Source organism: Mycteria americana, chromosome 2 (genome assembly GCF_035582795.1).
Source record: "Mycteria americana isolate JAX WOST 10 ecotype Jacksonville Zoo and Gardens chromosome 2, USCA_MyAme_1.0, whole genome shotgun sequence".
Classification (NCBI taxonomy): Eukaryota; Metazoa; Chordata; class Aves; order Ciconiiformes; family Ciconiidae; genus Mycteria; species Mycteria americana.
The window spans coordinates 59989937-60015584 of NC_134366.1; the positions used below are offsets into that span (position 1 = coordinate 59989937).

The 25648-nt window shown below is 42.4% G+C and overlaps 2 protein-coding genes across 3 annotated transcripts; one reads left to right on the forward strand and one right to left on the reverse strand.

Moving 5' to 3' along the window:
- The first annotated feature begins 912 nt into the window (after positions 1–912).
- Positions 913–10580, forward strand: TXNL4A (thioredoxin like 4A). 2 transcript variants are annotated; one of them, XM_075493634.1, is made up of 4 exons: positions 913–1023; positions 1302–1475; positions 8436–8539; positions 9251–10580. In XM_075493634.1, exons 2-4 carry the CDS (start codon positions 1323–1325, stop codon positions 9420–9422), a joined length of 429 nt encoding a protein of 142 aa, XP_075349749.1. In that variant the 5' UTR covers positions 913–1023; positions 1302–1322; the 3' UTR covers positions 9423–10580. The 2 variants fall into 2 exon arrangements, with proteins under 2 accessions (XP_075349749.1, XP_075349750.1); XM_075493635.1 differs by lacking the exons at positions 913–1023; positions 1302–1475 and adding an exon at positions 2628–2707.
- Positions 10581–12918: 2338 nt separating this feature from the next.
- Positions 12919–15126, reverse strand: HSBP1L1 (heat shock factor binding protein 1 like 1). The gene is made up of 4 exons (XM_075495779.1): positions 14901–15126; positions 14502–14568; positions 13429–13523; positions 12919–13023 (listed from the first exon to the last, which is right to left on the reverse strand). Exons 1-4 carry the CDS (start codon positions 14943–14945, stop codon positions 12919–12921), a joined length of 312 nt encoding a protein of 103 aa, XP_075351894.1. The 5' UTR covers positions 14946–15126.
- Between the last annotated feature and the right edge of the window lie 10522 nt (positions 15127–25648).

Below are 25648 nucleotides of genomic sequence, written 5' to 3' on the forward strand. Positions count from 1 at the left end.
GCAGCTCCCACAGGCAAGGGCTAGTTCTGGGTGTAGGGTGTATCGGAAAGAAACACAGAAGATGGATATGCAGTTGTGACCCAGCTGGTTCAAACATTCCTGTACTTTCACACAGCACTCAAGCCACAACTAGCAGTAGCTCAAGCATGAAGATATTTATTGCTGCGGGTTAATATATTGACAAAATCTTCCATAACCAGGAGATGCATGCAGCTGTTTGCTCTGCTGCAGTACCTCCTTGATCAAATCCAGTGGAGGCACAGGGAGTTTTTTTAACATCCGTAGAGCGGTCAGCAGCAGAGATTCAGAGGTTTGGGCTGTGGTGACCTCTGTTTCATCCTCCTGGTGCCACCCAGCAGCACCGCTCGGGCCAGCTGCACCGACCACCGCGGCATGGCTCCACGTCCTGCTTGCGAGGGGAGATGCCCGTGGCACCAGCCAGCAGACAGGGAGCACAGCCTGCCCCCCCGTTTGGGTGCGCCTGGCTCCTCGGGCAGCAGGGACACCCCCACAAGGCCACCTTCCATTTTGGTTGCCCTCTCGGCCATCACCCAGGTGCCAGGCCCCAGCCCAGGCCCCCTCGCTTGGGGTTGGCTCTGCAGTGGGTGGGCCGGGGGCACAGAAACCCCTGAGAAGACAATGCCTCCGCCTGGCCCTGAGCACGGCTGCCTGGCCCCAGCCCTGACGCAGGGGGCTCTCGCAGGCCCCGCGATGTCAGTCCCGCGGTGATGAGCACCGACACCCCATCCCGGCCTCTGCTACCTCGACCCCCCTCCCCCGCTTGGTACGGTCCAAGCTGTTCTTCCGCCCCTCCCCGCCCGCTTTCACACTTGGTATGGTCCACGCGGCCTACCCCGCCCCTTCGGCGCGTCTTGCCCCGCCCACTGAGGGAAACCCCGCCCCCTCCGCAGGGCGGAAGCGCGTTTCCCCGCGGCGTGCCCGGCGAACGTATTGCCTCACTTCCTCTTCCTTTCACGCCGTGGCTCCGTCGTCCCATTTCGCCGAGAGAAGGACGCCCACGGGGTGCGGCGGGGACGGGACGGGGCGGGGCGGGGCGGGCTGGGCTGGGCTGGGCTGGGCTGGGCTCGGGCAGAGGGGCTCGGCGGCTCGGCCCTGGCGCCCGGTGGCCGCCGGCGTCCCGCAAGGGCCCGGCGAGGTGGCGGCATCGCTGCGCCACGGCAGGCCGCGGCCGCTAAGCGCTGGCCTGCGGGGGGATGCCGGCGTGCGCCGCGGGGGGCTGACGGCGCCGTGCGAAGGCAGACCGGGCTGTCAGCTCCCGGGTGGTTGCTGTCGTCCCGCAGGCCCGCCACCCGCCCTTCAGGATGTCGTACATGTTGCCGCACTTGCACAACGGCTGGCAGGTGGACCAGGCCATCCTCTCGGAGGAGGACCGAGTCGTGGTCATCCGCTTTGGGCACGACTGGGACCCGACCTGCATGAAAATGGACGAAGTCTTATACAGCATTGCTGAGAAGGTAAACTGGAGCTGTAACGTGAGACGGGCACTTTCTGCTCTCAGTATTTCAAATGGTGTATACGAAGCCTAAGGCCGGTTATAACTCGGTTTCTGGAGAGGTATTCCTGCTTTAGGAGGCAGCGAGAAAGCTGTTTGGTTTGCTTTCATGAGTGTCTCGTAAAGTCGTTGACTGTCCTGATGTTTGTAGTATTTAATGGGGTGAAAAAAGTGTTGCAAGTTCAGAAACCAAAGTCACTGCCTGTTAATAATCCATCATTTAATGAACATCAGCATTCAAGCAGAAACAAGCGCTTGGTAGTAGGACTGCTGTGGCCCTAGGTAATGCAGCACTGCCCCTTTACAATCAGAATGTGTAGTAGCTTCAGATTTCCATTTGAATAACTTGGAAAGTTACTTTCATTTTGACTCTTAAAAATGGTGAGATCCTAAAATGTACAGGACATTTGATATATTATTCATATATCAATAATATTCTTAATGGAGACAGATGGCATTCGATTGAGTTGCATGGCCTGAATTAAATTTTAGGAGCCAAACTCTGAAGGCTGTTTTCAGATGGAAATTGAATGCCTGCTGACAGCTAGTCACTCACTTAAGAAAGATAGCTATTGAAGAAAAATTAGACTGTTAACATATACGATCAGCTATAGTTTATCTTTTCATGTATTTGGTAAAGGTTTTGCATAGTGAGAGATGTAGAAAATTGATAGCTTTTCTTTAACTGAACCACATAGAAAATGAAGCAAAAAAATCTGAATCAGAAATGGTAACTTGGGTAGGAAAAGGAGTCCGTTATCTTCATGTAAAATTGTGTATATACTGTGTAACTCGATACGGAGTTCTTTTCTTGGTGTACTCCTTTCTTTTTTACTGTTATCTTTAAATAAATGAACTTCTATCTCTAAAATCCCTACAATGAAAGATCTATAGATATAGCCAAATGTTAAGACTTAATAGAGTACAGTAAGGAATTGTGACATGGTTTAATTTAGTAATTTTGTGTTTAACATGGTGGGAGTGTCTTATGCTCAGATACTGTTAGTATCGACTTTTGGCAGGATGCTTGGCAATTTGGCAGACGTATTGGCAGTTAGGGGTGACTGGGAAAAGAAGGAACAATGTAACTTCTTATTTAAAAATCTCCCTCTGCAGAAATGGCAGATTAAAGGGGGAGATCCTTCCTCATCCTCTTGCTTACAAGCCATGTTTGGATCTCTGCTGTTTTAAAGAGTGAGTAAAAGTTCCAATTGTACAGGTGTTTATACTGGAGAATAATACAGAATGTTAACATGCTGTAATTGCATGCTACATTTGAAGAAAATGTAGCCATATTTTACATTTGATACCATGGTGCAATATTATTTTAGTCTGCAGCATATTTTTGGGTATCAGTAATGTTTATCTGTACTTTATAATAGGAGAACAGGATTTTTTCTGTTTGACTACTTTTGGGGAAAAAGAAACTAGAACACTATATGAAAATACAAAGCAGATTATTTTGACTGAAATGTACTCCACTTACAGTTGACCGCTTTTTTTCCCCAGTGTTACATGAAAAAGAAACAAGGTTTCACTGTGTTTCAAAACAAAAGATGATTGTAAGATGTTAGATTTTTGTTTTGTCAGGGTTTCAACCAAACATCTAAGAATTGAGTTTCATAAAATTCCTCTGGAACACCTTTTTTAAAAGTACACTTTTTTTTTTTTAAAGGAGGCTCACAGTTATAAAAACCCATCCATGAAATACAGGGCTTTGGCTGCTAAATTACTTTAATACCCCTTTTTTAAGAAATATTTTAAAACCATGATTTATCTAGGACTAAATGCTGTAAATCAGATAACCTCTTGTGAAACCAGTTCACTTTAACCAGTAGGTTGTATTGGGTCAGTGTGGGTTTAGGGAGGATTGTTCAAATGTTTTGCATTTATTTAACCGTAATCAGAAGTGTGAATAGCTGTGGCTTTTGCTCAAACATTAGTTGTGGCTCTGCCTTTCTGTTAAGGTTACATGAAAAGTGAGAGAGGAAAAGAAGCGGGGGGGGGGGGGGGGGGGGGGGCGAAGAGGGAGCTATAAAAAAACCATACTGGTATTATAGTTACTGGTGTTTGTAATTAAAGTTGAGCAAAGCTAATCCATTTACTCATGTGTCTGGTTTTCAAAATTGTTAGCTGTAAGTATTGCTCTCAGCAGTATAATGTCTTTCTCTCTTCCCCTGTGAATTTATCACCTAAACTTACAGCATAATTAGCAAGAAAAAAGATTTAAATGAATATTGGCAGTACAGACTTTGCAGTCTGTACTTCCTGTGTTTGCAGCCTCTTTCAGTTCAGTAATGCAAGTCTGCTAGCTGCCTTCAAATTGAATGATTTGTTGCAAAAGCTACAGTTCCTGTATTTTTTTTTCCTGTGATTTCCTTGTTCGTAAAGACATCTAAACATAAAAAACATTGTCTAGAAACTGGTTAGGAAGATGGAATCTTAGATCTTGTCTCAGATTTCCTTAGGTATTTGCTGTATGCACTTTGGGCCATAAGGTAACGTGTGGCTGTGAGATTTGCTTCTTAAAGGGAGATGAAAACTTAACAAAAAAAGAGTATTACTTACCCTAACAGAAATTTGAAGAAACTTCAGGATTACTGCCATTCTTCCTAGTTATTGATCATATTGCTGTGGCAATCTCATGTTGTAGGAATGCATTAATTTTTTTTGGAATGACATTGTTAATGAAGAAAGTCAGGAGGGAGAACTTCGGAGGACAAATGAGATTTTTTTTTTTTCATCTGGCATACAATTTTTTCCTACATCTGTGCTTCCTATTTACCAGCTAAGTGTGTAGTCTTGATCAAGATAAGATACAGAATCTGTATCTGATGTTAAGGGTCCTATAGATTCCTCTGCTTTATAGTCTTGAGTCGTTCCGTTTAAAGATTTAATAGTAGTCCACCCAAGCAGATGCAGTTCTGTGAAGTATTAAAATAGCCTGTAACTGTGGCTAGGCAATATTGTACTTACAGTTTTTGTATATGCGTGTTGAGTAACATAGACTAATCTGTGAAGCTACAGTAATTAAGAAAAAAAAAACCAACAACCAAAATTGAAGCCCAACCCATGAAAGTAAGTCGGATAAAATTTTGAATCCATGCTGCTGTTTGACTTTTAGTTTCCTACTCCATTCCATCCCCATGAACAGCAGCTACAATGGCCTGGTAAAATAGAGAAAGTTTTGAATTGAAAGATGGATAAAGGAAGTCAGAGTGTCAGAAATAAATACATTCAAAAGTTAGTATCTGTCTTGTTTTTCTGCTGAAAATGTTTTTATCTTCAGGTGTTGAACAAGTATGGAACTGTCCAAAAGGAGGTCCTTCACTAGACGGTTTTTTTTTTCCCCAGAAAGCAGCTGACTTAACTGCAACAAATTTACTACATTTTAGTAAATTTTAGTATGTTATGAGGTTAAGTACTTTCAGAATAAACTTGTGTTGTTATGTGTTCAACTTCTAAAATACACAAGGTTTTTTGCCTATTGCCTGGACAGTAAAATTGTGGTTTACATTAACAACATCAGTGTAGTCTCAACTGTTACAACTGCAGCTGTTTTCATTTAGTGTGGTTTGCTTGCTCAGAGTTGTATTTAATTCTTGTTCTGAGGTCTGCATACTGTATCCCCAGTTATAACTCAAAAGTCAGAAAGAAAACTTCTTAGCAACCACTGCCTTGACATGACAGTGAAGCTATCATTTCCTATAGGAATTGATACCTATCATTCCTACATAGGAATGTAGTTTTTGAATTTGACAACTCTGGGAGATGGATTCACATCCCATAGGGATAGGACCAGCTCAAGTATAGATCAACTCCTGCATCCATACCAGCCTGAATCCAGAAATACTTCAGTTGCTTTTGCTTAAAATTAAACCTAAGGTAAAGCCTTGTGAATTAAAGCCATCTGTGTGTGAAGCTGGCTCAGATGCTGCTCTGTACTGCTGTGAAGCTGGCTCTCTACTTGTATCTTGGCTCCAGTATTGTGCCTTAGACAGTAGGTGCTTCTTCAGGCTGTAAAACTGGTCACTACTGTGCAGAGAGACACATTTTAGTAGTTCTGCAGGGCTTGTCTTGTGTTGAAATAAAATGCCTCTTGGTGATGAGCCTGCCCAGTCTGGCATGGCCACTACGTGGTAGATATTATGGCCACTGCAGTGCTTCTGCATCACCCTTTCCATATTTAGCCTCTTACCCATGTTTTTATCTAGTTCATTCTTAGGCCTGAATCCCAACATCCTGCTGCTACATATATTGGAGTGTTGCATGGCAAGGCCCATGTCATGGGCAACCTTGGCAGCCAATGTCCAAACTCAACAAAACACATCCTTATTCAATGCAGTTGCAAGCTAAGTGTTTTGGGAGTGGTAATCTCGTCAGATTTGAAATTAAGAAAGCAAGGGGGAAAGAATAGAACCTGTTTTAAAGTTCTGAATTCAAATTTGGGAGTCTGTATGTAGCTTTGAGGTCTGCTTTAGACTTCATACAAGCTTTTGAGCAGGTGACCCTGATCAGTTTCACTTCTATAAAAGTAGGTAGCTGTGCTTTTATTTCCGAGTAGGAGAGAAGGAAGATACAGTTAATGTCTGAGATGCTTGGATTACAGTGATAACTTGCATATATGCTGTGCAAAGGTGAATTGAATGATCCAGTCCTTTTGAGTAAGATATATGTAATAACTTTAAGACTTTAATAGTATCTGAGTTTCAGAAGATAAGCTAATGTATTTGTTAACTCTGGTTCTCTTTTCTAAAATCTTGGGCTGTTGATGTTCATTGCTCGTGACAAGCATTTCCGGTTCTTCAACAGCTCGACTAAATTAAATGTATATAATGTAAAACTAACTTTAAAAGTTTTGTTGTTCCAGTACTATGTGGAGTACACAGTTCTTGGAAGTAAAATTGTGGTTTAGGAGTGCTTTTGTAGTGGTCTTCTGGTGCGACATATCTCCTTGGACTAATCTTTCAGTGAACAAAGCAGGTCCTAAGAATCTTGTATTAATGCTTGGTTTAACTTAAAATCATTTTCTAATCTCCCAATTAAATACTTGTTCAAAGATTGTTTAGTTTGTTGGAATTGCTGAATGTGTTGTAGAAATTTCCCCACATGGCAAAGCTGTGCTGCTGATGCTAAAAATGTCAGCAGGATGGAAGAAGAAATGATAGGAGGACATGAAAATGGCTCTTCAGGTTTTGGGTTTTTAAAACAAACAACAAACAAAAACCAAACAACTGGTTTTTGCCTCCTAAGGCTAACCAGGGAGTAGCTTTAGTCACTTCTCAGCTAAATTGTTGACTCTGAACATCCCATTAAGTTTCTTAGAAATCTTTCATATAAAATTGAAATGGGCGTGAATGATCACTTCAGAGGGTGTTAGAGTTTGATATTATGACTAACTTGGGTTTTCAAGGCTTTACCTCTTGCCTGGTTTGGAACATGGCTTAAATGGGATGTTTTCTTTAGATTATTGACAGAGTCTAGGATTATAACTGGCTCCATAAAAGCACAGTAAAAACTATTTAAATGCTGTTTCACTCCAAAAGAGATTTTACTTTCTTTGCTACTAATACTTATTTACATCTTTGAAGTGTGATTATTTTTTATAGTTTAGAAACTGTCTTGAAGCAGAAGTCCATCGTAATTTATTTACTCTGTGCTTCTGTTTTTTTGTAAACAAACATTCCATACTTTCTCAATTAAAGTGCCTGCTAGGATATTTAAGTACAGGGTACACCATATATAATATTTTTCTGATACAGTCTAATCCTGTTTTGTGGACTAAAATAAAACATCTTTATATCAAGCAGAAATTGTACTCATAGCATTTCTAGATGTTTGATAGCAAAATTAACAAGTGGGAAGTACTGTGACAAACAGTAAGTTTGTCATAAATCTTAGACCACATGTGTTACCTCAGACTGGTAATTTTGCTTAGTCAAATGGGAAGGAATGAAATTGTATTTGTATGTAAGTAAGAATGGGGGGGCAAGGTTGTGTGTTCATGGTATAATGCATGAGTATTTGATAATATCCCTTACAGTTAAAGTTTTGTGTAATTTAGATGCCTACTGATTTATATTTTAATGCATGTCTGTGTGTTAATTTCTACTGTACATGTATGAGCTAAGTTTAGAAACTAAAGCTTCCTCTAATTCCACTTAAGGTTAAATATGCTACATCTAGGAAACAAAAATGTTACATGGTTTTCTTTCAGAAATGAAGACATTAACTATGACATTAAAGGGGAGGGATTCTTGTGCATTTAATTCAGTAACTGCGAAATGAAAGCCTATTTTACCAGAATTGCCCAGAGAATAGCTTCTCATCAGGCTCTTTTTTTCATTATGCATTAAAATTTTTAAGCTCCTGTTTTAGCTTTAGACCTCTCAAAAAAGCTATCAGTTTTTATTATTAAATTATCAGTTTTATTTTCATTTAATGAGCCTTGTTAAACAAATTAGATAGTTTAGAGGGGAAAAAATGCTTGGAGGCAGGCACCAGGGCATTTTAGATCATTAATTTCCTGAAGTCTATAAGCAGCTGATGATAGAGGCAAAATGTGTCAGCTTGGCTTGCACAAAGCAGTTACTCTACTTGTTTAGAGCTGTGCATGTCACTGTGATGTCTCAGTTGTATACAAAGGGCATTTGTTTCTCTGGATGTTGATTTAGCATAGTATCTTTCCAGCTGGTACTGGATGTGAAGTGAGCATTTTGGCTATATTTAAAAATATTTTCCATGTTAATTGGTCGTTGTGGTTAAAAATAATGGCAAGACTGTTTACTGTGATTTTATGACTTAATATTTTGGAAAATAAATGTTGCAATAATGACAGCTTATGCCTTTTAATTGGTAATACAAATAATCAAAGGTTTGGTAATATATATTGCTTTTATCTTTCCTGTTTTGTTCTGTTTAGGTAAAAAACTTTGCTGTTATTTATCTTGTGGATATCACTGAAGTACCAGACTTCAACAAGATGTACGAGTTGTACGATCCCTGTACTGTCATGTTTTTCTTCAGGTACATTGTGGTTCTAGAATGTAACTCAGTTAAATTTTTTTGTGTGTCAAATAGTGTCTCAGTAGATCACTTCTAAATGCGTATCAGCATACTGATGCTTATATTTTCATTGCTCTACAAAAGAGGACTGATTAAATAGGAAAATGGCTTGTTTTCCAATTAGCCTAGTAAAAGTGTTTTGGTAATAGAGTAAAAACTAGTGATAGTGAAAACTGGTTTTATTATCCATTGGTTTTAGTTTTAAATCCGAAACTCCCTTTATAGAATACTGCAGTAATATGGCAGTCAAGCTTGTCAAACTTGCTTTAGAGATACACCCAAAGTATTAAGTTTTTTTGAAGCTAAGGCATCTACATTGATGAGATGGGATGTGATACTGACAAGTGTGGAACTCTCTCTGGTGTTAGTAGTGGGAAAGAAATATAAACAATGAGGAATATGCTGAAGGATAATTGTACTGAGTAGCAACCTTGGGGACATGTTTGCAGCCTTTGTTCTAGCTTTAGAAATAGGCAGTAAAATGTCAACTTGAGTGACAGGAGTGGATTTTTCTTTCCAAAAAGCTCTTTCTTTGAGGCTTATTTTGCAAGCCTGTTCATGTTATAAGGGCTTCTTTTGAATCCTACAAAGCATTCTTGTGGGCATTATAAAGTTTCTTTCTGAATTATAATACCATATTAACTTGTCTGTTTCTTTTCTTTCCCTTTAAAGGAACAAACACATCATGATTGATTTAGGTACAGGTAATAACAACAAGATCAACTGGGCAATGGAAGATAAGCAAGAGATGATTGACATTATAGAAACTGTTTATAGAGGAGCCCGCAAAGGTCGAGGTTTGGTGGTATCGCCAAAAGATTATTCCACTAAATACAGATACTGACGTTTCTTTGGGGCTGCCTTTTTTTTAACCCTACGTCCACTTAAATTTATTCTTGTGTATGTGTGTACATATATACATATATATATAAAATGAAAAAAACCTACAAATCCTTCAACTTTGAGCATATTTTGAATTATTTAAAAGGTATGAATTCAGTTTGAAAAAGTAAAAGACGCAAAGCCTGGAACTGGCTGACTGCAGTAATACTGTAGATGAATTTTGGATTGTTTTTTTATTTTTACTTTGTAAAGATTTTACTCTGTGTTGTCCTTTGGGTATGATGTATTTTTGTACACAAAAAGCCTGTCTGCAGAAAAACATTTCAACTGTTTTTGTTTTCTTTTGTTACACAAATATGTGGGAAAACTATACTATAGCTTTTTTAAAAGAATAAAATGAGTTTTACTTAATTACCTTAATTTCCTTTAGCTAATTAAATTTGAGAATGAAAACAAATGTAATTGGATGCAAAGTCATAATGTTGAAGATGAAGGCTTATCACTTCTGTCAGGATTTCCTTGCATAGTATCTTGGTCTTATGTATCCACTAAAAATAGGAAGAAAACACTAAGGTGCATTCATTAATATTTAGCAGAACTCAGAGAAAGTGTCTTCCATGACTTCCCCCCCCCAGCTTAATTGACTTGTGGTGATGGACTTCTTTTTCATGGTAATTATGCATACGGTAGTCAGTTTGAAGTACTTAGTAAATTCTGCAGTGCCAAAGGGTAATTGCAGTTCTGGAGCTGGCTGCATAGTCAACAGTTGAAGAAAGGATGAGCTGTGCTTTCTCTCATTTGACCTCCAACTTGTCTAATGGTATACTAAAATGCATATATACTCATGAGACTTGGATTGGATCCCACTATGGCATGGCTTTTGAAGTTTCCATTTGCATTTCTGACAACTTTTGTTCTGCAGTAATGAGGCCAGTGTTGTGGGGGGCTTTTGTTTCTGTTTTTGGTTTGGTTTTTTTAAACTGATACATGCATATTTACAGGATTAAGAAAAAGCAAGCTAGACGATGCAGAAAGGAGATATCTGTACTTTTGGTCCAGTTTGTCACAAGACAAAGTGGAATATGCTTTCTTACAATCTGTGTGTTTTAGAGGATTTAGAATTGAGTCAAGAAAATAAAATTAAATCTGGTTTACACTGGTTATTAATTATGGAATCATTTATGTTGGAGGGGGCTACTGGAGGTCTAGTCCAGCCTCCCAGAGTAGGTCTCACTTGATCAGGTTGCCCAGGACTGTCCAGTGCTGAGTATCTCTAAGGATAGAGATTCCTTAGCCTTTCTGGAAAACCTGTTCCTGCTGCTTGAGCACCCTTATAGTTGAAAAAAGTGTTCCTTGCATCTAGCTGGAATTTCCTGTGTTCCAGCTTGTGTCTCCCTTGTGTAAAACACCTCCAACAAGAGTCTAACTGTTCCCTGTGCTCAATCATGGGGTAATTGTAGCCAGAAAGCAAGCCGTAGTCTTTTCTTAAGGCTGAACTGACAGAATTCTCTCAAACCCCTCATATGCCTTGTATTTCACCATATCTTGGTGGCTCTCTGTTCAACTGCCTCATAACAATATATTTCTTGAACTGGGGAGCCCCGAAATTGACCCAGTATTCTGGGTGTAGTCTCACAGGAGTTGAATAGAGGGGAATGACCTGCTGGCTCTACTTACACTAACACTGACCAGTATGTGGCTGCAGCCTTTGTTGCCAGGGCACCCTGCTGACTCACTTCCAGCTTGTCCACCAGCCCCCACTCCTTTCCTGCAAAGCTGCATGCCAGCCAGCCCGTCACAACTGCACTGCAGCATAAGCTTACCCTGTCCTAGAGGCAAGGTTTGGCACTTGCCTTTGAACTTCATGAGGTGCCTGTTGGCCCATTTCTCCAGCCTGTCCGCTAGCATAGCAACCTTTCCCCCTAGTTTGATGTGGCTTGCAAACCTACACTGATTAAAGCATTGATTAGAATGATTTCTTGATATTAACAAAGAATCTATAAGAGATGATAAGTATTAACACCTGCCAAGGTTTTAAAAAGCATATTTATCCTTCATTAGCTAAGGTATTCTATCTACCTGGTAATGCTTCAATTTCTGCATTTGTTGTAAGAGGTTCCTGTTAAGTTGCAAACAACATCTTTCCTGCCAAAAGTGCCAATGTTTTGGTGTACCTTAAAGCTAGTGTAGATGTCCTGTTTTCTTTGAGTCTGCCACATCTTGTTCAGGGTATGTTAGGTAACTAGAATTCCTTTCTCTCTCAAAGTCTTTAGGCTCTTTCATCAAAATGGCTAATGTTAAAGAAATGAAATTGGCACAGTATGCATACCTGGATGATGTTACCTGCACAGGTGTGCAGAGCTTTGGGTGGGCTTGTGGAAAGAGTAACAACTGAACAATGGTAACCTCTGCAAATACTACCCTTTCTTGTAGTGCAGAGCAGTTTATATTCATTGGACCTATGAAGTTTTGCAAAGGCACCTGTGTAATAACATTGAATAAGGTAAGGTGCATTTTGTAATGTAAAACATTTAAAGGAGCATCACAATGGCACACGCAAATGGAAAAGTTTTGTTATAGAAGGATCTTGTTACTCTGCGAACATGTAAGTTAAAAAGGCAACAAAGAAATACAATGAAACTTTTAATATTAAAATACATTTTCATACATCAAAAAAGTTTGTGACTGGATAAGTTCACTATATAGGATATAGTTTTCTATCTGAAATAGTGGTTTTGCCTCCCCTGAAACTCATAGTTCTTTCCCAATTACATGAAATACAGTGTCCCATTTAGATGAATAAACCCAGCTTTCTACCTTTTTCCTGTGGCAATAGTTTAAAAAAAAAAAAAAAAAAGATTCTATTGTGACATGATGCAAGTGTGTTTGTTTTCCCTGATGCTTTTTGTGACTAGTGACACTCATTGTAAACTCCCAGATTCGGTGCGGTGCTGTTCTCCCTTTATTTTTCTTGATCACATCCTCATTTCAGTGCTGCAAAGAAACAGTGAATAAGTAGGTTAGTGGTTTAATTATTCATGAATGTGATTCAGCATAAAAATAGGAAGATCTCTGTACAGTTGAATACATCTTCATGGATTGTCTTTCTGTATTTCTGAAAATTACTACATAGCTTATCACAAAAAAGGCATCAGAACAAATAGATAGCTAAATTACTTCAATATATTTATAGACATTCCTGTCTTTCACTGGGTAAGCAGTCTCTAAATGACAAAAATAATTGATGTGTCTCAGTTTGAATCAGGAAAGCGTGTAACAACAGGAAGAAGACATCACCCACACCCACAGAACATGGAAGCAATGCTGTCTCGTAAATACTAAGAACACCGATGTAAGGCAGCCATCAGGGCAGGGGGGTGGCATTTGCAACAGACAGCGATACAAAATCTCGCACGCAATCCTGAACTGTAGCATGATTTTATATTGCAGAGTGTTTGACAATACTAAAGTTATCCTTGCTCTTTCCATCCCCTATCTTACTGCTGCAAGAACAAACAACTGCTGTGTTCAGGGCGAATGTATTTAAGAGGTGTGCTCTGAGCCACGTTGGGAAGCTTTAGCAGGTTTAAAAGCAGATGTACCTAAATTTATACCAGCAAGAATCCTCAGTCAGCTAGGTTAGCATACTTGAGGGACAGGAATGGTGGGCAGGAGTGCTTTAAGCCACACACGTTTTATTACAAATGTACAGCCTCAGTTTACATATTTGGCATTAGTTTGTACTACCCCTTTTATGTGGCACTCAGCTGGAACAGATGCATCAACTACAGTTTTTCTTTTGAAAAAGCAGTAGCATTCTTTGGCTCTTGGCAAAAAGAAATCCAAGGTAATTTTAAATATTTTTAAAAAATAATCTCAGTATACTTTAAAATCCAAGGAAATGCAGGTATGATAAATATATGAACAATATTTTCATGCTAGGTGCTGCCTATAGTTCAAAACTAAGTGGAAATACATAAAACACAGTAAAAATTAAGTTTCTTTACTCTCAACTCTTCATTGGTGTTTTGTATCCCAGCCTCTGTCATCAGGTCAGCAACATGCTTCTCAAGGTCATCAATGCGCTCGCCCATTTCTTCCAGTAAAAAGTTAAAGATAACTTATTTATAAATAATAAGAATTTAATAGGTTTTTTATTCTGTGAGAATAACAAGAAGCTTTCTTCCAGATGTCTCTGCCTCTTGCTCACGTTTAATGCAAGATGAAGCATGCACAAAGTTGCATTGTTACAAGACAATCCCACTTTCTCTTGCAACAGAGAAGCATTCAGGTTCTAAATATTTTCAAATACCTTCCTGCATGCCCATGAGTGAACTGGAGTATTTTCTTTATAAGAGACTGTTTTCTTTCTGAGGAACTATTTAGGTGATACCATACAGTCAACCTATACAAACAGAATATGAGTGCTGCTGAAACATTCTTCTCTTACACTAAAGCAGCTGCTTCCTGAAAGGTCGAGTTTCAGAAAAAACCAGAAAATGTAATAAATTTACAGTTTCAGAAAGCAGAGGTAGTTTCTGGAAATACATCTAATGAGGAAGCTTGGAGCCCCTTCAGGTCTTAGTTTCTCTTTTTGAGGGCTCAGGTTCCCACGCTGAGGAGGCTAACGGTTGTTTTTAAACCAACAATGTGTAGTGATGTACTGATTTAAGTGGCGTTTTTGAAGATGGTTGCTTTTTTAATGTACCTTCAGACTCTTTACACATAATTTGTTGCTTATTTTACTCAAAAGCAAGAATTGCTGCACAGAGACTAGCTTGCTGGGAGTTTATGCTACTTTTAGTAAAATCTTTTTTAGGATTTCCTTCTTAGTAAAGGGAAAACTAAACGGGCATGGGGGGCAATTCGCTTGTCTTTAGATCATAGGTATTTAACAACATCAATCATTATAGCTTAATTTGATGTTTAGGAGAAAAGCGCATCCCGATGTTAAAAAGCAAAGCCCCTCTTGACGTCAGCGCGCGGGGGGGACGCCAAGCCCGGTCCAGCGGAGGAAGCGCATCCGTAGCAGCAGGAAAGCTCTCCCGCGGAGCTAGTAACCCGGTTCGAAAGAGGATATTTCCCAGCGTTATCTTTTCAGTCATTGCTTGAAAATGCTCCTGCAGCTGATGCAGCAGATCTTCCGCCTGGGGGGAGACGGAGAGAAAGCAGGAGCCCGGGGCGGCGGCGGCGCACGGAGGGCAGCTGCGGCCCAGCGACCCGCGGGAGCCGGCGGCCGGGCCGGGGCACAGGGCCCGGCCCCAGGCACGCGTCCTCCCGCGCCTCTCCGCCGGCCTTCTGCCCTTCCCCGCTCGGCCGTACGGGGGGACCCGCCGGCGAGGCGGGCCCGCTGCGGCCGCCCCGGCGCCGGGTGCCGGGCAGGCGCCCGCCCCGGCGGAGCCCCGCAGCAAGGGTGTCCCCAAACCCGGCCCCCGCTCCCCGCCACCGGTCTCCCCGCCGGAGCCAGCCCCGCGCTCACCAGCTGCGAGAGGTCCCCGGCGCCCGGCGGGTCGGCGGCCGCCATCGCTTCCGGCTCCGAGCCGCGGACCGCCGCCCGCCCGCCTCCCTCGGCCGCGGCGGGGCGGGCAGGTGAGCGTCCCGACCGCTCGCCCGGAGCCGCCCGCTCCGCGCCGCCGGTGAGCGAGGCAGCGGGGCGGGCGTGGGAGGCTCCGCGGCGCGGCGCTCTGAAGGGAGTGGGTGAATCATTAAATACCATCCAGCAGTGGTGCTCCTTTGTTTTCCAAAGAAATCGCCATCTGCAGGGCAGTAACTAAATAGGGATGTTGAGGTTTGATCCTCAGAGGTCTTACAACTTCATAGGACAGAAGTGACAAATTAAATGATGAAACATGCTTGTCTACCAACAAGGCTCAAGTTTTGGGTTTGTTCTTTCTCTAAGGTTTGCTGCCTTTTTCCCATGTAATTAGTTTTGTAATACCGAGTGGTAAAAATACCATGCTTGTTGAAGTTCCTTGCACCAGAACGTCTAAACAGACAAGACCGAAGGCATCACCAAGAAGTGGGTGGTTCCTCTTGCGGTTGTGCTAGCATACATGCTAGGGCATAGATGCTGGCATACATGCTAGCATACATGCTAGGGCATTCCTGCGGCTTTCGGCTTGTAGCATAAAAAGCTCCTGGTGCATCTATTGCAGACATGTCTTGCTCTGTACGCAGATATCCTGGGTGCTGTAACTGTTGCCTGATGTAAAGGAAGAGGTTTTCAATTTACTGTGCCTATATAATTAGGAGAATATCACTGTTGGGCAATAGCTTTCCTTAGTCTATTAGTTTATAGATATGGCAAACACTAACAGTGCCTTCACCCATAACGAGTTTCCCTCCTGAGTTAGTGGTGACCTCAGATGCTGGAAAGATTGCCTCTTGTAAGCCTACCACTTAGAATCTTTCTTAATAAACTTAATTGTTTTCCTTCTTGACCTTCCCCACCTCATTTAGGAAGGTGTGTTAATCTCTGTGGTGAGATTCTGTCATCAAAGCAAACCTCTGCATTGCCGCCTGCTTCCCATAACCGTGGCTTCTCCTCTGTACATCCTTCTCTGCCCACTCTTGCAGATTCTCCTCTTTGCCTTTCTCATTGTAGAAAGAAAAATCAAGCAAGTTTTGCAGAGCTTGAGTGCTCTAGCAGTGTTACTGCTCTAGAAAGCTTCTAGATAAAGCAATTTGAACAATAATATGCATATAGATATGCTTTGCATTTGTACATAGCCACTAGCTGCAATGACATAGCTTTTTCATTCTGTTGCATAAATAATAAGAGACAATTGTTGCTTCTTACCTGTTTATTCGTTGCTAATAAATCTCCTTTCCCTTAGGGCTAGGTGGTAGAGCTGTACAATTTTTGCATTTTTAGTCCGCATAACAGCCATAGTTTTCCTGGTTTTCCCTCCTGCCAGAAGAGCTACATAAGCTTCCTTCTTAGGCAGCAGTATTTTCCCCTGGAGGCCATTGAAGTGGCTCTGTCTGCTTGTGTCCAGACCTCTTGAATAAAGTTATAGAGTCCTATTTGCAGTGAAGAGCTTGCAGGGGTAAAGAAACAGCTGGAAATGTGGAGGAGCAAGCATTATACAGCCAGTGAGTTTGCAAGAATTGCACTAAATCTTTGTAGCGCTGCATTTTGGCAATGGCTAGGTTATTAGAGTTCAACTGAAAACAAGCATGACTTGGTAAAGGCTTTTTGTAAATAGCTCCTCTTGTTTGTGAGGCAGGTCAGTGGGGTCAGAACAAAAAACCATGGTATCTAGCCAGCACAGCAATGGAGGAAGGGCAATTAAAGTGTGAAGGAGACTGAAGGAAATACTTCACCATGCATTTCCCCCTCCAAAGGTCTGGTTCTTTTAGTTTGTGGCCTCCACAGCTAATTTGAATGGCCCCCCTAGTTCAAATCTAAATTATTAGAAGAGACAAACAGCAAGACCAAAAAGACTTTGCTTAACAATGAGTTTATTTAAAATAGAATTGGCGCGCTCGGCTTTGCCCTGCTGTCCTCTATTCTCTCCCTCCTCAGAGGGCTCAGTTTTTCAGAGCTGAGCTGTTACATACATTTCCAGGATCTGAAATCTGGGAATGTAAGATGAGCCATATTTTAAAAGCAGTAATCCATGTTAGGCATGCATCCATGGGCTAAGGGAAGCTGAGCAAAAATCTTTTTTTTTGGTTGGTTGGTTTCAAAAGCAGAGGTTTAGCTGAGAACCAGTAAACAACCAGTGCTACCACTGATCATAAGAGTATTTACTACAATAAGTAAAGAATACTTAATTTACTAAAAGTGTACCAAGAAGTTCATGTTGGCAATGAATACAAAAACAGGTCTTGAGGGGGTTAGAGAGAGGAACAAAAGAGAAGATTTGACAATATAAATTCATTTTCCATGCCAAAATATGCTCTATGCTACTTTCTTTCAGTAAAAAGCTTAGACTTCAGTCACTTTCAAATTAAATATGTCCTCCTGGTATGAAGCACATGAAGTAAAAATAAAAAATAGGGTGACCTAGAGGCTGGGGAGCCATCTGCTTCCATCCTATTTCAGAATTGCAGGCCTGTGCTGTGAACTCTTCACAGGGTGCTTTCATGCTGAAATGGTATCCGAAGCATATTTCTCTTGCTCTTTCCTAGGGAAATTCCAGTCCCTCCAATGCTGGAAGGAGAAGCCAGGGTAGCAGGATAGGAAATAAAAGTATCTTTAAACACTCATAGTCCTAAGCTCCAAGTTCAACGCCACTACTATACAACGCCATGCTGTAAAAGCCTGAGGTGTGGAGCGATAAAGGAATGTTTTGTAGAAACACATCACTCTTGTTCAGATGTTACATAAAGTCCCTTCACTCTCCTCTTTGCTGACAAATGAGATTTTATATACTGGGGGTCAGGAATCCTCCAGTCAGGTACTCCAGCATGTCTGGCTCAGGGCCACTTTGGAATGGAGGTGAAGACAGAGAGAAGGCATCTTGAAAAAAAGCCTATTATTACATGTGTGGGAAGAAAGGAAACGGGAAATTTAGTCCGGGAAGGAAACAAGAAAGCAAGTATTCCTGGGCCACCATGGCAGCATGTCTGGCTGTAGATCAGAAAGCAGGTTGCAAATCACACTGCAAATTTGGGGGTTTTGCTTTTTTTTTGCTTCCTAGCAGAGGCGTGGTCAATTGTAGAAGTTTTCTCTGAAGAGAAAAGGGCTAGGTATAAGCTAGTTCTTGCACCACAGTCATGGTATTTCTGCTACCAAATTGTAGGGTTGGGTCTTTGAGTCATGCTGTGCTTGGTCTCTCCCTCTCTCTTAGGAAGCTTCTCCTGTGTCACTTTGCAGTCCTTTAGAGGGACACAATGTGCAGAAAAAGCTCTGGCTTTGCTAGGTCATCAGCTTTCGTATGCTGAAATCCTAAATGGTGATGATGTTTCTTGCAAGCAAACTATTAGCATTTACCTGTTTCTCTTGACTCAGCATAGTGTAGTTCACTGAAAGCTTGTTCCACTGGAATACTTACTGGTGAAGACATCACTTTTCTTTCATCTGGTAACATCAGTACAAGTAACAAGTAGCTGTTATTTAAAAGCATGGAAAGATGTGGTGACTGAAATGCAAATGCTTCAGGCATGGGGAAAAGGCATTTGGGTCAATGGTGTCTGACAAATGTAGTACTTCTTTGAAAGACAAGTCATTTGAGGTGAATATTAAAAGCTTGGGTGTTTGTGCATGGTTCAAATTTCAGGCTCTGTATCTTTGAAGAGAAAATGGTAATTCCAGAGGTCGGGAAACCTGATCCCTGATGGAGGTGCTCTGCCTCCAGTGAAAGTGTTTCTTTTTGGGACTGCTGCTCACAAATCCCCTTATTGTGAAACTTGTTCAGTCAGCCCCTTTCTGCAGGTTTCTCCAGACAGAAAACTGACACGGTTAAGGATACTCTTTATCAGAAGTTCCTTGTGTGTACTATGGGCATCATGTGTCGTTATGTAGCTGTAACAGAAAACAGGGTATAGTTTTCCCTATAAGTGTTCTGCATCGGGGATAAACATAGGAGCAGCAGAAAGCCCACTGCAGATGCTTTGACTAAAGAGGATGGCTTGGTGGCATCCTTTGGCTCTGTGAAGTGTTGTGTGTAGTTCGTGGCTGCGTGAAATCACCTGCCTAGCTGCTGTTGACTGAATTACTATGTGGCAATCCAGAAATCTTTATGTTTCCCAGGCATGGCTGGTAAGAGATGCTACTTCCCATGCTGCTTTCTGCCCCAGCCTTGTTCCTACTGTCTTTGGACAATGAGGGTGGAGGAGCATTCATTGAGCAGTTCCTCTCCTCAAAGGCTGCAGGAGGGAGCTGGAGCTGTTTGTCTGGAGTGGAAAAGGGAGCAAAGTCTGTTTCTCCAGCCTCGTGGCCCACTGGTGGCATGCCTGCACTGGATCTGGAGGCTGTGTTCAACTCACCCCACTCTTGCTCCTGACACTGGGTGTCATGTGTGCATGGTGGAGCTTTCTTGATGAAAATGCAGTGTGTAACAAGCAAGGCTCTGCCAGCCTCCGCTTTGAGGGCAAGACGACGCAGCCTCTGCAGCACAAGGACAGTGATCTGACCCCACGTGTTCGGATCCCACAGCCTCATGTTGCTTTCCTCCAAGTACCTCATGGTCTGGAGCAGAATGTGTGTTTTGTACACAGAGATTAAATGTGGCATGGGTGGGGCTGTGTGGTGGAAAGAGTATTTTTCTACAAAATTTGATAAAAGAGCCTGTGCTGAGAAGAGGCTGGAAGCTGGGCGAAGGAGGGAATGGTTCATTTGAAGATGCACATTTTGCTTTTCCAGAAGCTGTAAAGAACTGTGGCTAAAGTTTCCTGTGAGCAATCTGCAGCTATGTTCATGCTTCCCTGCAGCTTCAGAGATAATTTATCCCTAAGAAGACAACTGGAGTGTTTTCCTGGTACAAGCAGTTCAAATTCTCCTTGAATTAGTGGAAAGCACTTACTATGGTTGCAGAAAACATGGGTGGATTTGGGCAAATATGGGGAATAACACGGGGGGACATCAGGTGTAGGATAAATGATATGTGCTCTAATAGCAAGGTTTGAATCAGTGAGCAATGACAGTAATATAAGAACCCAAGGGTGTGGAAATCTGATTCTTTGGCTGGTTTTGTTGGGAGAGAAAGCTTGCGCTTCCTTGTTTGAAACAAAGATCCTTTGCAAACGTGCCTTTAAGACTGAAACCTTTACTGACAGTGGCCTGCTTGCTTCACTTACTTTCTTTTGTGAGACATTTGCGGCAGAGAGGAGGGTGCTAAGAATTTGGCAGGTATTTTATGCAGCTTGGCTGCTGTAGGAGGCCCTCCCACCCCTACTTTGTTTAGTGCTTCATGTGGGGTTTGCCAGCAGGAGTCTTGTGGGTGTGTATTCCAAGCATGCCTGGCAAAAGGCGTCTGAAATGACAAGGATGTAGAGGGACAGGAGGGTGCCAAGGGACACTGCTGGCGTAGGCTGGCACAAGTGTCACCTGAGCAGAAGAATGCTGGAGACTTGGCCCTCCATAGCCAGGGGAAGGGGTGCAGTGGCATGGCCTCATGGTGCAATGGCAGCACATCTGACTCCAGATCAAAAGGTTCTGTGTTATAAATCACACTGGGGCTGGGGGAGGGGGGACCCCAAGGCTGCTCCCACCTTTGGTGCTGGCTGGAGGGGCTCAGAGGACACGTGAGGATATTCAGCTTCTCTCTGGGATAAATGTTGTATTATTTGAAAAGGACCTATAACTGCAGCTCCTTGGGGTTTCAGAAAAATCAGACTGCAACATTTGTGTCTGTCTCATCTAGATTATTGTCTTGGACTCAATTCTTACTCACGCAATAAAGCTGGGTTTTGGTTCCCCCCCCCCCCCCGCTGCACTCTTTGCTCCTGGTAAGGGCAGTGTAAATTTGTTTTGTTCTGTTCTTATGTGTAGAAGATGTTCTTATGTGTACCACAGATGCTGAGCTTATCTCAACAGAAGCAAACCAGGAGTGTGTTACAGTGTGTAAATGCCACCAGAAGCACTTTGTCCTTGTCCTGGAACAGAGAAAGAAAAAGTAGTTTGGGTGCTGTAATGCTACTGACTCCAGATCACATGGTGATATTTTGAATCACGCTGAGGCTATAGTTTCTCTGTCATTTTTCTTTTCTCTCTCTGCTCCCAAGCCACTCCACAGCTTCATCAAGAGGGAGAGAAAGTGAGTCAGAGAAGGCTAGGGATAGTTCTGGTGAGACTTAAGACACTGCACTTGCACCCTCACTCGTTCTTCAGAGATAAAGCCAGTTTAAGGATTTCCCAAATTGCGTTTCACTCCCTGTGCTGGGTCTGGCTGGGATGGAGTTAACTTTCTCCACAGCAGCCCGTATGGTGCTGTGTTTGATTTGTGACCAAAACAGTGTTGACAGCGCACCAGTGTTTTAGCTATTGCTGAACAGTGCTTGCACAGCATCAAGGCCTTCTCTGTTTCTCACTCTGCCCCCCTAGCAAATAGGCTGGGGGTGGGCAAGAGGGTGAGAGGGGAAACAGCCAGGACAGCTGACCCCAACTGACTAAAGGGACGTGCTGGACCATGTAGCATCACGCTCAGCCATAAAAACGGGGTGTGTGAGGGGGTAGTTTCTTCCAAGGTAGCTGTTGCTCGGAGGCTGGCTGGGCACTGGTCTTGCTGGTGGGAGGTGGTGAGTGATTGCCTTTGCATCACTTATTTTTGTTCTTTTTCTTCACTTACTAAACTGACTTTATCTCAACCCATGAGGGTTTTTTTTTCTCGGTTTCACCCTTCTGATTTTCTTCCTCATCCTGCTGGTGGGGAGCGAGCAAGCGACTGGGTGAAGTCTTCACTGCTGACTGGGGTCAACCCACCACACTCCCTCTTTGTCATCTCACTCCCCAGTATCAGCAGCTTCTTGCTGAATGCAATGATCCTGTAATTAGTAAGTATTCTGCCCCAGGAGGGGTGAAGTGCGGGAGAGAGGGAGATGGTGCAGGGCTCTCTCTGCATCTCGGCAAGAAAGGTCCAACAAAAAATGGCTTAATAAAGTAGCCATTTTAATAAGACAGAATAAAAAGAGGAATACAGATAGTGAGTAAATGTTATGTCCCTTTCAACGCTGGGCACCATACATTGGTTCAGCACTGGACGGAGCCTGCATGGATTTTCCCACGGCATGCTGTGCAGATCCCGTCTGTGGAGACATTCCTCATTTCTTGTCCTTCGAGCTATTATATATTTTCTTATGAGAAAACCACTCTACTCCTAAAGGTTGTTGATGTGAGAACTTCTGGCTGCACTGTTAGACATGGGCAAGGATGCGCAGGCGGTGCAGTGGGTGGTGCCGAACGGGAGCTGCCTGCAGGCTCCTCTGCTCACCCAGCTGGCTGAGGTGACCCTGCGGCCACGGCAGGGTCGAGGAGCATGTGGGGAAGAAACAGTTGTAGTCAGCTGGATGTGTTTGACAGAAGAACAGGCTGTGGGTTAAGCAGTCCTAGTTCCATTTCTTGCCTGTGTGATATGTTGTTGTTTGTTTATTTCTCCACTCGCCTGAACTTTGCCAGTTGTTTCAAAGCTGTAATGGTTTGAAGAAGGGTTCCTGTATCTCTGCCAGCTGTCAGGTTGATTCCTACTTCTCTGGCATGTTTGGTTTGGGGCTTTTCTTCATTTGTCTGTGGAGATGGAGCAGTCCAAGTACAGAGAGGAGACTAATCAGCTCAGCCCGTGTGGTCCTGGTTCCTGCTCCCCAGGGCAGAGCATGCCACCATTGCCCAGAAATAGGCTTGTAGGCTGGGCACATTTGTCAGAAGTCCTCCTAGGAAGTGGAGAGGGAGCTCCTTTGCATGCCAGTGGGTGCTTCACCCATGCTTATACTTAATGCTCTATCTTTACGAAGACCAGTGCAGAAGGAGAAAGAAAAAGTGGTGAAGATGCTCAATAAAAGTGTCTCCTGTTAACACTAGCTTGATTCTATCCATCAGTTGCAAAAACAGGGGCTCATCAGTGTTTGAAGGGGCCAGGAGGTAGCTTCTGCCACCAGTTGCAGTGGGGTTGCTTTAGAAAATCAAAAATGGAGAGGACAGCTGATTTAGCGATAATACATCTTGGTAGGAATGGCCAATTTCAAGGTACTTAAGACCCATTTACTTGTTTTATGAACAGTACAGTGAATATTTCTTTATAATCTCACTGTGACTATAGTTGTAGAATGAGATATGTGATAATTGAAGGAAATTTGGCTGTAGGAATTCACATAATCCTTATGACAACATTTATTGTGCAGTGTGTTCAGGCAGTGACTTAGAGCTTATTTGCACTGTCTTTAGCCTACGTCTTGCAGGGACTTCCTATGCTTGCTTCAGTGCAACAGCATTTCTCTAATGTAGAATATAAAATAATTTTAATACTCATCTTTCAAAATCAATTGACAGAACAACAGACTGGTTAGAAGACTTGCAGCAATCTGCTATTTTTGCTACTGCACTAACTACACGTGAAGCACCAACAGCCCCCCCCTCCTCCTGTAAAAAACTGCAGAGAAGTATCTAAGGCTTCAGTCTTGAAACTGGTCCAACTTGGGTGGTTGATTCCTGTGTTCTGTTGGCCCTAGTGTCCTTCTGCTAGGAATATGGCTACATGGAGCCCATTGTAGAAACAAGCCTCTGCTTACTCTTCTAATTCAGTGGACCTATTTGCAAACCAAAACCTTATATAATAATTTTTACTACCTCTACTAATGTTAAAATCCCTTTGAAAACATCCCGTGTCCGTTCACCACTTTCAGGTTGCTTAAACTGTATCCAACAGTACTATAGGAACATTTCTTAACAGGTATAATATCTATCAGATGTCTTAATCTGGAATAAATCAAAGTTCTTGTTATGACTGGAGGTTTAGGGACTACACTGTCACCAAAATGTTAGGAGCTAGTTCGTAACAGAGTGGCTAGAGCTGCTCACATACTCAATGTCAATTCTCTTACAGCAGTTGTCATAAAAAGATTAATATTAGCCTTCAAAGACCTGGTATGAAACATACCGCCTGCTTCTGTTTTCTGAATGGGTAATACAGTTCTAGCAAATGGAGATTTTTTTTTTAAAGGGGGAATTTTGCCAGTCTGTGTGGAAAAATAAATGCACCTGTTCTTTTTCTCCTCACTCAAAAACACGAGGATTGCTGTCTGGCAGTGAAGTAGTACTGTTTCTATGGTAGGCTCTGCTTTTACACCAAGGAAGCGCTCCTTTGAGCTCCCTCTCAGTTACTAACTACCAGACAAAGAAAACTAGCTTGATGTAAAGCCTCACAAGGCTGAGCATTCTCATCTGGCTGCACTCAGACCTGCAGATTGCGGAACTTTTCCTTGAGGAGGCAAGACTCTTCAAACGCCTGTTATCTCCCAAGTTTTAGATAAATTTTCTCCAGGGGACTCTCCTACTGGAGTCTTGCTGGGTCTATTGTGGTTGGAGATTCTGTGTGCTGGGCTGTATGTTATGCTGGAGCCAGCGAGCACCTCTGGATGGCACCACTGCCGAAGAAAGTTGCCCCTGGCTGCTTAGAATATTCTGAGACCTGAACGGTTCCTCCCTGGTGCTGGCACAAGCTTTTGTGCAGCTGCTCAGCCTGAGGTGTTCAAGCCAACCTGTTGATCCTCCCCCCACCCAGTGCCTGGCATCACTAGTCAGTTTAGCTCACATCAATGGATTAACTCCTAAACAACTAGGACATTTTTCAGTGACCAAAACTGAACTACATTCACACAGCAACATGTTGTAATTCAGCATTTTCACCCTTACAATTTCAAGTAAGGGTAAACAACCTAAGTTAAGGCAGTTGTCTGTTTCCAGTTGAGTACTTTAGAATCTTAATATTGTATGAAATTTGTTGTCACATAGACTTAAAAGTGTCCTGGAATTATTCTGGAAGCTAACCTGGAGAACTGGTATCAGCCTGGGCAGTTTCTTCTACGTAGGTAACCATTACTTCAAAATATCTATTTTCTCAAGGTAATTTCTCAATGTTTTCTCAAAACACTTGTATCTACATGAACAAAAGTTGGCTGCCTAATCTGGGCTACTCTTATTTTCAGCCTGAGGCTTGTTTAGATCTTTGTGCTTAAGGAAAAATAATGTGGCAAGGGTTCCCAATAAAAGTTTGGAAAGAAGTTGGCATAACTGCATGATTATAACAATGCACAAGTGATATATGGAATATGAGCCATTCAATAATAAAATGTTGTAAATTATGCAGTTTATACATAATTTGCAGTTTATACATAACTGCATACAAAATATGCAGTCTATACTCTCTCTGAATGCGTTAGATGCTCTGAAATCAAGAACTTCAGGCTCCTCATCCAAGAATCAGAATTAAAGACTTCCACTGTGTATTTTTAACTTTGACAATCAACCTTTCAGGTCTGTGGAATGAAGTAGACCTTCATTCAAGTAGCAGAACTACTACTTCTCTGCAGGAAAGGTGAGTCCTAATGTTATCACTGGTCACCTCATCTACGTAGGAGAGTGTTTTGGATGTTTGTGTGATGGTACCCCAAAAATGGTCTTTGAAAAAATACACTCTGCAGTGATGTGCAGGTTCATCAGGTTCAGTGATGTGCTGCACGTACACTGCAAAAACCTGTCAGGTGGCAGAAATGGTTGCAGTTGGGTATGGTGCTGCTATGCAGGAAGTAACAAAAGGCTTCAGAAGCCCCAAAACAAGCATTTCTTTC

What these genes read in the sequence shown, in the direction of transcription:
- TXNL4A (XM_075493634.1), top strand. Translation starts at nt 1,323, where the DNA reads ATGTCGTACATGTTGCCGCACTTGCACAACGGCTGGCAGGTGGACCAG. An exon ending in TATACAGCATTGCTGAGAAG is followed by an intron (nt 1,476 to 8,435) that starts GTAAACTGGAGC and finishes TGTTCTGTTTAG; the next exon opens with GTAAAAAACTTTGCTGTTAT. An exon ending in ACTGTCATGTTTTTCTTCAG is followed by an intron (nt 8,540 to 9,250) that starts GTACATTGTGGT and finishes TTCCCTTTAAAG; the next exon opens with GAACAAACACATCATGATTG.
- HSBP1L1 (XM_075495779.1), bottom strand. Translation starts at nt 14,945, where the DNA reads ATGGCGGCCGCCGACCCGCCGGGCGCCGGGGACCTCTCGCAGCTG. An exon ending in CCGGGGACCTCTCGCAGCTG is followed by an intron (nt 14,569 to 14,900) that starts GTGAGCGCGGGG and finishes GTCTCCCCCCAG; the next exon opens with GCGGAAGATCTGCTGCATCA. An exon ending in TGAAAAGATAACGCTGGGAA is followed by an intron (nt 13,524 to 14,501) that starts ATATCCTCTTTC and finishes TTAACTTTTTAC; the next exon opens with TGGAAGAAATGGGCGAGCGC.